The sequence below is a fragment of the Astyanax mexicanus genome, chromosome 23 (assembly GCF_023375975.1).
Source record: "Astyanax mexicanus isolate ESR-SI-001 chromosome 23, AstMex3_surface, whole genome shotgun sequence".
NCBI classification, from domain to species: domain Eukaryota; kingdom Metazoa; phylum Chordata; class Actinopteri; order Characiformes; family Acestrorhamphidae; genus Astyanax; species Astyanax mexicanus.
The window spans coordinates 5,538,400-5,549,876 of record NC_064430.1 but is presented as its reverse complement, the minus strand read 5'-3'; the positions used below and the strand labels follow the sequence as shown (position 1 = coordinate 5,549,876).

The following is an 11,477-nucleotide window of genomic DNA, read 5'->3' as shown; positions in this document are numbered from 1 at the left end:
GGCGCGCACAACCTACCATTAATAAAAATATTACTGTTTATATGAAGAATTAACCAGAGATTTACATTTATTTTATTATCATTATTCAATAAAACACTTTCATGTAACATCAGAATCCTTAAAATACCTTAAAAAAACTTTCAATTTATTATACAAATTGTTTGGAATTATATATTTTACTCTGAATGTAGCTAACTGTCGCCACATTTAAGGTGGAACAAAAAAAACTCACTAAATGTGAGGAACATAAATACATTTTACTAAAAATGAGAAACAAACAACAAAAAAATAAAAATCACAGCTTGTTATGAAACTACTGGTCAAAGTACCACATTTAAGGTGGAATTTAAGGCGGAATTGAAAAGACTAAGGTTAACTTGTTCACTAAACGTGAGTGAGATATAAATTTACACTAAGAATGAGACTCATCTTATTTAACTACTCTAGCAGCCTCTTGGAACATTGACTGAGAAAAATATAATTAACTTACTATAAACTTACTGTGAATCTTCTTCACTCGTGGCTCCAAATGCATCCAGCTTATTGATGCTTTACTGCCACAACTTTGGTTTATTAGTTAATGCAGTACATTAGTCGCTCACATCACCTAAAGTTTGTTTCTCGTCTCATGTGGATAGGTATAGGTATTATCTACTAGCTAAATTTACCTTGTAAATGTGCAAATATGTACCCTATAAAACAAGAAAATAAGAAACAGTGATTATAAGCTTCTCTTCCACTTTAAAAGCCCACACTGTTGAGAATAGGAACGAAGTCCAGTTTAGTAAAATAATAAGAAGAATTCTGAATCTCTCAGTGTCAAAACAGCGCTGTGAAATGTTTATGAACAGTAGAAGGAGAGAGAGGTCTCGCAGTAGAGAAGGTTAAGAGTCCCTGTGCTAAAGAGCTGAATCCCTGCAGATAACAGGAGGAAGAGAGACAGCTGTGAGATCATCTCCCTCCACTTCAAACAGACCTAAATCTACAAATCTCTCTACAGGAAGAGCAATATTACATTGCTGTACTGTAGAGATACAGCAGGTATTTGTAGAATAACAAATGTTCCCCCGAAACACCAAATTACACATCAACCACAGATAAAAGCTCAGAGACCCCCGCCATCCCCCCATCCCTCAATCTCCCACCGCCCCCCGCCATTCCTGCAGTGATTGACTTTAAACTGAAACCACATGCACTGACTGAGTCTGCAGAATGAGAGAGATAGAGAGCATATATATATATATATATATATATGAGAGAGAGAGAGAGAAAGAGCAGACAAAAACAGAGAGAGAGAAAGAGACGGAGAGAGAGCAGAGAGGCGAGACGGAGAGAGAGAACAATAAATAGAGACAGAGATAGAGAGACCAGAGAAAACAGATAGCGACAGAGAGAGCAGAGAGAGAGAGACAAAGATAGATAGAGCACAGAAGAGAGACAAAGATAGAGAGAGCAGAGAGATAGAAAGAGAAGAGAGAATTCAGAGAGAAGAGATAGACTGATAGAGAGACAGAGAGACCAGAGAAAAACAGATAGAGACAGAGAGCAGAGAGAGACAAAGATAGATAGAGCAGAGAAGAGAGACAAAGATAGATAGAGAGAAAGAGAAATATAGAGAGAGCAGAGATAGAAAGAGCAGAGTGAATTCAGAGAGACGGCGATAGAGAGACCAGAGAAAAACAGATAGAGACAAAATAGAGAGAGAGAGCAGAGAAAAGAGAGAGCAGAGAGAGACCAATAGATAGTGATAGAGAGCATAGAGAAACAGAGAGACAAAGATAGATATAGAGAATAGAGAGAGAGCAGAGAGAGACTGATAGAGAAAGCAGAGATAGCGAAATGAGAGATAGAGAGCCAGAGAAACAGAGAGAGACAGAAAGACTATGTATTATTTTTATTTTTTTTTACCTTTTGTATATTAACTTCTTGTTTCAGTGCTTTGGCAAAAGTTGTTAATTGCAATTCATGCCAATAAAGCTTTTTTTAAATTGAAGAAAAAAAAAGAAAAAAAAAGACGATAGAGAGAGATTAATAGGTGTCTAATTAACTTTAGTGAATAGTTTATGTATATTTGAACTGTTTATGTATGCATTTATGTTAACTGATCAATTGTTGATGTTTAATGGGGATTTATTCAATTAATGCATTAAAAAATGAATTAAAAATCTTCTTTGAACTGAACTGAAATTAAGAGAGAGAGAGAGAGAGAGAGAGAGAGAGAGAAATGGATGTGAGAAAGAGGAGAGGATAGAGGGAGAGGCAGAGAGATGGCAGAAACAATACTGAAGTACAAAAGAAAGACAAGATAGAGATATATGATGTGACTGTGTCAGAGAGAGAGAGAGAGATTTTAAAAATGTAATTTATTGTGTACTGTTTTTCAGTATATTCTGCATGTTGGTGAGAAAAAGCAATGCATCTTGTGGATTGCATTTACATTTTTCCACAATAGTGTTTGCTTTTCAATTTGGCACAAATTCCTCTCCATAGAATGTCAGATATGTTTAAAAACAGCAGTTTAATTAAATGTTGTTAGTACTAGTATATTTTAAAAGCACAGATTTTTTATTTCATTGAATGTCTGAATATTCGTTAAAAAGTTAATTATTGTATTATTTTGCTATTAAATAATTAATTCAGCAGCATAAAATTAAAATGGCCTTACAATGACAAAATTATTGATTGTCTCAATAAATTCTGGGACAATGTATCGTACACACAAGAAATATGTATGGTCAGTGTAGCATTCAGCTTGGGTCATGGCAAAAGTCATGGGACACTATTCTACAGTATTCTACAGTGTCTATTAAAAAATAAGCAGCCGGAGACATTGTAGTCTAAAGTAGGCACTTTTATTGATGTTAGTTTCACTAATTCATAAAACAAAAAAAGAAAAAAAAAAAGATAAAAGCCTATATAACAATTAAAACAAACTACCAGAAGATCCATAAAGCAGAAATACTTATACTTATGATTTAATTATAATGAAATTTATTTTTTTTGTAGTAATCCCAATAGAGTACCAAAGCCTTTATACAATAAATTAATATTAGTTATATGTTATATGGAAATCAGTAGCCGTTTATGCAATAAATTATTATTATTATTAATGGCATTATTAGCCAATTAGCATAGCATAGGTGCCCAGTGAATATGTGCCAATAAACTCAGCATATTACAGTAAGATGCCAGCTTAACTTCAGTGATAAAGGCGCTAAAACAGGAGCTAAAACATATTAAAAGCTATAAAAGCTAAAATAACACCAGATATCTAATATTAAACAGGAGGGAGAAAAAAAGAGACATTAATGAACTGAAAAATATTAAAATCTACACTGTTCTGTACCTTAAACAGATATCATGCCATTCTAGTCCAGTCCTGCTGAAGAGTTTTACCATAAACATGGCGATTATTAATCAAAAGTAGTACAAAGCTGTGATAAAAATCCGGAAGTTTAGGAAGCATTAAAGAAACAGTCTTAAATGCGACACCTCACCACATCATCTCCAACACAGCCAAACTAAACAAAAAGAGCTAAAGTCTTAAAAACTTGGCCTGCCAAGTCACACCCACACCACGAGAGGGCAGTATAATCCAGGTAACAGGAAGCTGGAAGGGGCTGGAGGCGGACGCAGCATCTCTGAAGGCTTGGCTGCGGTCAGGGCTGTGTCCCAATTCTCCCAGAGCCGTCAGGGCTGTGTCCCAATTCTCTTAGAGCCGTTATAAACACTCACTGACTCAAATCCAAAAAGTGTTCACATTTAAATTTTGTTCATTTATTTGCATGTATTTATGCCCTTATAGCTTAAAGCTTATAGAGATCTTTTACACCATTTCTACTTTGTTTAATTTGGACTTATTTTAGACATTTTCCATTTTTGTTCGAATCAAAAAACCCATAGTCTGGATTAACACTGAGAAAGAAGAAAAAAAAAACTTTTCTAGATGATACGGCCTTTCAGACCAATTACAGCAAATTAATTCAGGTTTAATCACTGTTAAACAATAGAAGACGAAAAAGAACTGAATTTCTCTCACCAACGTCCTGTTTCTACAAGCAAAAAACTGTTTAAAAACAGCTCAATTCCATCAGCAGCACACCTGATTTATAATCATTAAACACTCGCTAAGATATTAAACCATGTGCTGCTAAGATGCTAAGATGAGAACTATAAATAAAACTAAACTCTGGAGCTTTGGAGATTTTAGATTTTTCTCTTTTTTGATGAAAACAGAAGAATTAAATCACTTTGTATGCCTTTAAAAAAAATAAGAGACCACTTAAAAATAATGATGAGCTTCTTTGATTTTACCAAATTGAAAACCTCTGGAATATAATCAAGAGGAAGATGTTTGATCACAAGCCTTTAAACCTGAAACTGCTGAACTGCTTGAATTTTTGCACTAGGAGTAGCATAAACTTCAAATCCAAAAGCAGTGTGAAAGACTTGTGGAGGAGAACATGGGGAACATGCCAAGATGCATGAAAACTGCATTATTTGAGGTCTGAAAGCTCTGCACATTTCTCATTTTTTGCTTATAAATGCTCTAAATTACAATATTTTAGTTTTGAATTTTTGTCTGTAGTTTATAGAATAAAACAATGCTCATTTTACTCAAACATAACCCTTTAAATAGCAAAATCAGAGAAACTGATTCAGGTTCAGATTCTCTTATTTTTTTCCAAAGCTGTAAAGTGTCTAAATAACTCATCATTTAATTACACATTAAAATTAATGGGCTGTATATGGGTTTACTCTATTTGGACCTTTTGTAAACAATGCTTTTGTGCCCGGTACCTTTTTACAGCAGGGGTAGGAGGAGACCTGCTCCTTGACAGCAGTTTTATAGCAAATTCTAATTGTAGACTAATAGCTAACAGATAAAATAATGACAGAATATGTAATAATTCATCATTTAAACATATGGCGACCTTAAAAACCTCCAGCATGAACATTCACATGGCCCTACAGCACATGGCGGCCCGACTGCAGCACAATAAATTATTAGTGATACAGTCCAGTGTTATTATGCTGCTGCTGCTGCCAGTCAAAAGTGAGCCCTCTATTCATTCATCGGCACTGACTCAAAGCACTGCTCTGCTGGTAGTTCAGCGTTTCTATAAAGCAGGATTAAAGTAGGCCTGATTACAGCACTTCTGAGCAACAGTACCGCAACCGCCAGCGCCAGGACCAATGCTGGAAATCACCAGCCGACATTAACCGGCTCTGATTCTACTGAAGCTCACTGTACCACACAGGGGAGGACGCGTCTAAAGCCGGGAATGTGTTCTGACTGAACCAGGGCACAGCTTTGTCTTATTGTAAGCCTATAGAGGAACACTGGATTTGAGTCAGTGGCGTCTTCAGGCTGCAGGGTTTCAGCACACAAACTGCTGCCTCATTCGGATAATCTGCAGCAGGGCTGCCTGGACGTCTTGGTCCATGTGACCCTGCAAAAAATTGGTGGAAAAAATTAATAAATTAATTAATTAATTTATTTATTATTTTAGCAACATTTTAAATCTGCAATCCACTCATTTCCCAGAGTCTGGCGACTTATATGCAGTTTTATTTAGATATGCACTGTATTTTTCACACTATAAAGATATAACTTAAAATATGTTAATTTCCCCAAAAATAATCAATAATCCTATGGAAGCCCATTCCCGCCTCCTAAAAAAATAAAAAATAATCCAGCACATTTTTTTATTACTATTAAGTAAACTGCTTTCTCAATATTTTGACATACTAAGTCATTATTTTGAGATACTAAGTCATGAAGGCTTATTTTGATATATCTGAAAATACTGACTTAGTATCTCAAAATATTTAGATAGTATCTCAAAATAATGACTTAGTATCTCAAAATATTGAGATAGTATCTGAAAATAATGACTTAGTATCTCAAAATATTAAGATAGTATCTCAAAATAATGACTTAGTATCTCAAAACATTGAGATAATATCTCAAAATATTGAGATAGTATCTGAATATAATGACTTAGTATCTCAAAATAATGACTTAGTATCTGAAAATATTGAGATAGTATCGGAAAATAATGACGCATCTCAAAACATTGAGATAATATCTCAAAATATTGAGATAGTATCTGAATATAATGACTTAGTATCTCAAAATAATGACTTAGTATCTCAAAATATTGAGATAGTATCTGAAAATAAAGACTTAGTATCTCAAAATATTAAGATAGTATCACAAAATAATGACTTAGTATTTCAAAATAATGACTTAGTATCTCAAAACATTGAGATAATATCTCAAAATATTGAGATAGTATCTCAAAATATTGAGACAGTAACTCAAAATAATGACTTAGTCTCTCAAAAGATTGAGATAGTATCTCAAAATATTGAGTTTTAGTTTAGTTCTCCAGCACCCAGCTAGCACTGAGGCTGGAGCAGCATTAGCATTAGCCACTAACTACATTAAGCGCTAGCTCTTTAACAGTTCAGAGGTGAGTATATTATATATTAACTGTAGTCTGTGTGTTTACAGTGTTTAAAAAAAAGCTAAGTGGGATGAACCGCTTGCTAATATCGCCCTGGCTTACCGTAACACTCAGGGTTCTCTCAGTGCAGCGATATTCAGTTTAGCACTAGCGGTTAGCTACTAATGCCACTAATACTAAAGCTAAAATTTGGAAATTTAAGCTGACTGTAAATAAACGAAAGCACTTTACTCACTCAAATAAACAGGAGAGAAATCTGTGTAGATTAACATTCAGCGCTCATTTCACTTTTAGAGAAAGTCTTCTACTTTATTACAGTTTTGTTTACTTAGCTTTGCTTTACTTAACATAGTTACTTAGTAAACTTAATTATTTAAAACAAGGAAAAAATTAAAGGTTTAAAATAAGTCAGCTATTGAAATTAGACTTAAATAGCTAAGATTTTCGCAGGGTGCTATGTTCAGAAGGTAGGAGTACATTTTATTTATATTGAAATTGATTAAATCTCATAACTATCTCTCACGACCCCTCTTCTTTAACAGTCTCTCATACACTGCTTACCATCGCTCTTACACACTCGTACTCACTCTCACACGTCCTGTATAAAGACTTTTGAAGAATCTTTTCTTCTTCCTTTTTCATATTTTGCATAGATGTATCTTTTTTAAATAGTCAATTTAATGTTTTCAGCGCTTCAAAGTTAAAAATACAATGTGTGTTATTATTGTTATTAATATATAAGTTATAAGTTTCAGTAGCAAGACAAAAAAAAAAACAAATGCGATTAATCACAGAAAACTGTATGATTAATTAGTTCATTATATAAATAGAGCAACAAACCTTAAATAAATAAGTAAAAAAAGCACCGTCATTAAATTGAATGAGTGAATTTGTAATTGTCAGGTATTTTTTATGATGAAGAGGTGATTCTCTAATCTGAATATATTTTAGGCTATGGCATATTTATTTTTTGTTTGTTTTCTTTTCAATAAAACCTTGTCAATTTGTAGCTATAATTGGACAGTACTGTTTTATGGCATCTCTTTAGAAAACAATTTTAGCCCAAATACTGGTATCTGAACATCTGGCAACATGGCCTGAGCCGTTTTAATACATTTATATAATAACCCTGATATTTTAATTAAAAACTACATGGAGAGATACAGACACATTCATAAAAACACACAATTACCTGTGCAGCGCTCAGGAGATGAGTTCTGTAAATTGAAACCACCTCTCTGTGTTGCCTCTCAGCATCCTGTAAGAGAAAATTCAAATAAATTAAAAATAGAAGGAAGCCGGGGCAGCTAATCCATTATAAGCAGACAGCTCACTATTATACACGAGCATCAGCGCCTCCGTCACAATAAAAGATACGGTTAGAACTGGACCAGGCTGTGAGAGAGTGAGAGATAGACAGAGGGAGAGAGTGAGAGATAGACAGAGGGAGAGAGTGAGAGATAGACAGAGGGAGAGAGTGAGAGATAGACAGAGGGAGAGAGTGAGAGATAGACAGAGGGAGAGAGTGAGAGATAGACAGAGGGAGAGAGTGAGAGATTGAATGAACTTTAATATTCTGATGTTTGAGGAGCTGGAAGCAGCAGGAAGCCTCTCTTCATTCTCTCACACTGTTAGTAGTCTGAACATGTAACGACTGCTGTACTGGAAACTGATCACGCATAGCCTGGAAACCCAGATTTAAAGAATTCATATCACAGATATTATTTTTTTTTCTTAATAAAAAACATAATAAAAATAGTACAGTCTATATATGGAACATCTACATTTAGACGAGTGCTGTAAATGATAAACGTGATTAATCTAGAACCTTTAAGGCATACATTTTTTTATGTATTAATCATGTTACCAATTTTCATTATGTTTGCAGAGACTGGTGATAGCTCTGGAAAAAATTAAGAGACCACTTCAGTTTCTTAATTCTCAGATTTTCTCTCATATGTTTAGTAAAATTAGTTAAACAAACATTGTTGTTTTATTCTATAAACTACAGACAACATTTCTCCCAAATTCCAAATGAAAATGTTTTCATTTATTTGCAGAAAATGAGCTAAGCAAAGAAAACAAGGTCATATTCATAAAGTTTTAAGAGTTCAGAAATCAATATTTGGTGGAATAACCCTGGATTTTAGTCACAGTTTTCATGTATCTTGGCATCATGTTCTCCTCCACCAGTCTTACACACTGCTTTTGGATAACTTTATGCTGCTTTTCTACTGGTGCAAAAAAATCAAGCAGTTTAGCTTAATTTGATGGCTTGTGATCATCCATCCATTCCTCTTGATTATATTCCAGAGGTTTTAGATTTTGGTCAAATAAACCTCATAATTTTGAAATAAGGATTAAATATGGATATTTTCAGCATTTTAGCTACTTAGCAACAGACTGAATGAACAGCTGAATGAACACATAGTGAGCAACCTGGGTTGCCAGATTGTTACATTTGCATCAAGGTATCAAGGTAAAACTAAGTCACTGGGTAAAACATGTTTCAAATCTGCCAAAATGCAAAGGAAACCACCCAAATACATAAAAGCCGACATTCTTCATTACAACAATATTACAGGGTTAATATTTCAACATGGCCTTAAAATAATAAAATAAACGTGTGTATAATATATGGGTTTAGTACAATAGAACCTAGGCAATTAGAAAAAATAACTATACAAAAACACATTTATTTTTAAATAAGCCATATTAAACATTTTAGTGTAAAGAAATACATGATGAGCCTCATGGTGTGACTTTAAGCATAACACCAAGAAGAGTTATATTAAAAATAATTATAGTACAAAGTAAAAGAATTAAACAATATTTACATAAAGAAAGATCTTGTACTGGAGTCACATCCACAATATTAAACATAAATTACTTCTAATTATTGTGCTGCTGTGTCTGTAAAAGATGTAAAAAGAAGTTATAACTTTCACTATAATCTACATAAACATAGGAATGAATGAAATAAAGAATATGAATCATTTCACATTCATGCACGCACATATCCATCTATATTAAAAGGCCCAACCCCAAAAAAGTATAACTGAAATTCTATAGAAGGTTAAAAATGCATGAAATCTGCTTTTCCCTTAAATCCTATTTCTGCTGAAACACAGGCTCGAGAGAAAGCCATCCTTCCGGACTTTTCCTGCCCCAGTTTCACACTAGTGACTCATATTCAGACTCACTGTATAAACCTGAACACCAGAGGGGTTTCTATAGCAAGGTTACACTGTGTTTAAATAAGTAAGTGGCTAAATTTTAATTAAGATTAATTTTTCTTCAACTTGTGTTATTGGTCTCTTAGGAGAGAGTCCAACTGGTATCCAAATACAAGATTCTCATTTTCTCATTCCGTCAATAGTATATTACTGTGCAATGCATGCAATACAGGGGGCTGAGGGTTTTATATTATTGAGAAGTTACTTTATTTCAGTAAATCAGTTCAAAATGTAAAACTCTCCTATTATATAGATGTATTACACCCAGAGGGATCTATTTTAAGCGTTTTAAAAATCCATTATAAAAATCTGTGTCTCAAAGAATTAGAATATTATATAAGACCAACTGGTACTTTTGGCAGTGTGGGCAGTGTGAGAAGTCCTGCTGGAAAATGAAATCTGCATCTCCATGAAGCAACTTCTTAATGATATTCTAATTTTGTTGAGATGCACCTGTATCTAACCAATAGTAGAAGCCTGTACCTTAAAAACTACTACTAGATGCACAGGGGTTGGACAATGAAACTGAAACACCTGGTTTTAGACCACAATAATTTATTGTGGTGACGGACAGTTCTGGTGGAAAGTTGAGGTGCACATTGAATTCTGCCGTGATTTGATCAGCCGTGGTTTTATGTTTTTTGGATACAATCCGGATTAGCACCCGAACATCCCTTTCAGACAGCTTCCTCTTACAGCGTCCACAGTTAATCCTGTTGGATGTGGTTGGTCCTTCTTGGTGGTATGCTGACATTACCCTGGATACCGTGGCTCTTGATGCATCACAAAGACTTGCTGTCTTGGTCACAGATGCTCCAGCAAGACGTGCACCAACAATTTGTCCTCTTTTGAACTCTGGTATGTCGCCCATAATGTTGTGTGTATTGCAATATTTTGAGCAGAACTGTGCTCTTACCCTGCTAATTGAACCTACACACTCTGCTCTTACTGGTGCAATGTGCAATTAATGAAGATTGAACACCAGGCTGCTCCAATTTAGCCATGAAACCCCCCACACTAAAATGACAGGTGTTTCAGTTTCACTGTCCAACCCCTGTATGAGACAACTTAGCTCTAGATCAGTGATGCTAATGTAGCTTGGAAATGGAAACATCATCCTCTTGTACAACAGTGCCATATACAAACATAGGGTCCTAAATCTGCAGTCCTGTACTGCAGTCAGATCCTACTCCATTCCTTCTCAGTTTAATCAATCATCACTGCAATCCTGGCCCATAATCACATCATACAGTACCTTCAGCGTGAAGACCGGGGAGAGAGCGTTTGATGTGACAGAGTGTTTCAGGGCTGAGACAGGAACATTACAGGCGTTTAGTGGGAATAGAGAGAGAGAGAGAAAGCTACTCACAGCCAGCTGCTGCTGGAGGCTCTTGACCTGTGCCTGGAGTGTGTCAATGTGCTGTGTGTGTCTCTTGTTGGGCGTGTTGCCAGTGTAGGCCAGCTGGGACAGACCATTCAGGGCCTGCTTCAGCCTCTCCACGTCCGCCAACAGCTCTGTGATCTGAAACACACACAGACACACACATCAGATTTTACTGCTATTCCAATAATTGGATGATTTTGCTGAATATTAAAGAATTAAGGCTATCAGCAATCAGAAAAACTGAATTGAAATTTAATTATACATATTATTATAGACATAGCATTGACCATCTCCTTGTTTCTTCTTTTTACATTACATTACATTACATTACATTACATTACATTTGGCAGACGCTTTTGTCCAAAGCAACTTACAATAGTCAAG

At 34.9% G+C, this 11,477-nt stretch overlaps 1 protein-coding gene across 3 annotated transcripts in view; it reads right to left on the bottom strand.

Moving 5' to 3' along the window:
• Positions 1 to 3,755: 3,755 nt before the first annotated feature.
• The window catches only part of uacab (uveal autoantigen with coiled-coil domains and ankyrin repeats b), a 126,108-nt gene continuing 118,386 nt past the window's right edge, over positions 3,756 to 11,477 (bottom strand). For all 3 annotated transcript variants that reach the window (XM_022665224.2, XM_022665222.2, XM_049470942.1), the window contains 3 exons: positions 11,079 to 11,231; positions 7,666 to 7,731; positions 3,756 to 5,453 (listed from right to left, as the gene is read on the bottom strand). In XM_022665224.2, coding sequence (XP_022520945.2) covers positions 5,382 to 5,453; positions 7,666 to 7,731; positions 11,079 to 11,231 — 291 coding nt within the window. In that variant the 3' untranslated portion in view covers positions 3,756 to 5,381. The remainder of the gene's footprint in view (positions 5,454 to 7,665; positions 7,732 to 11,078; positions 11,232 to 11,477) is intronic.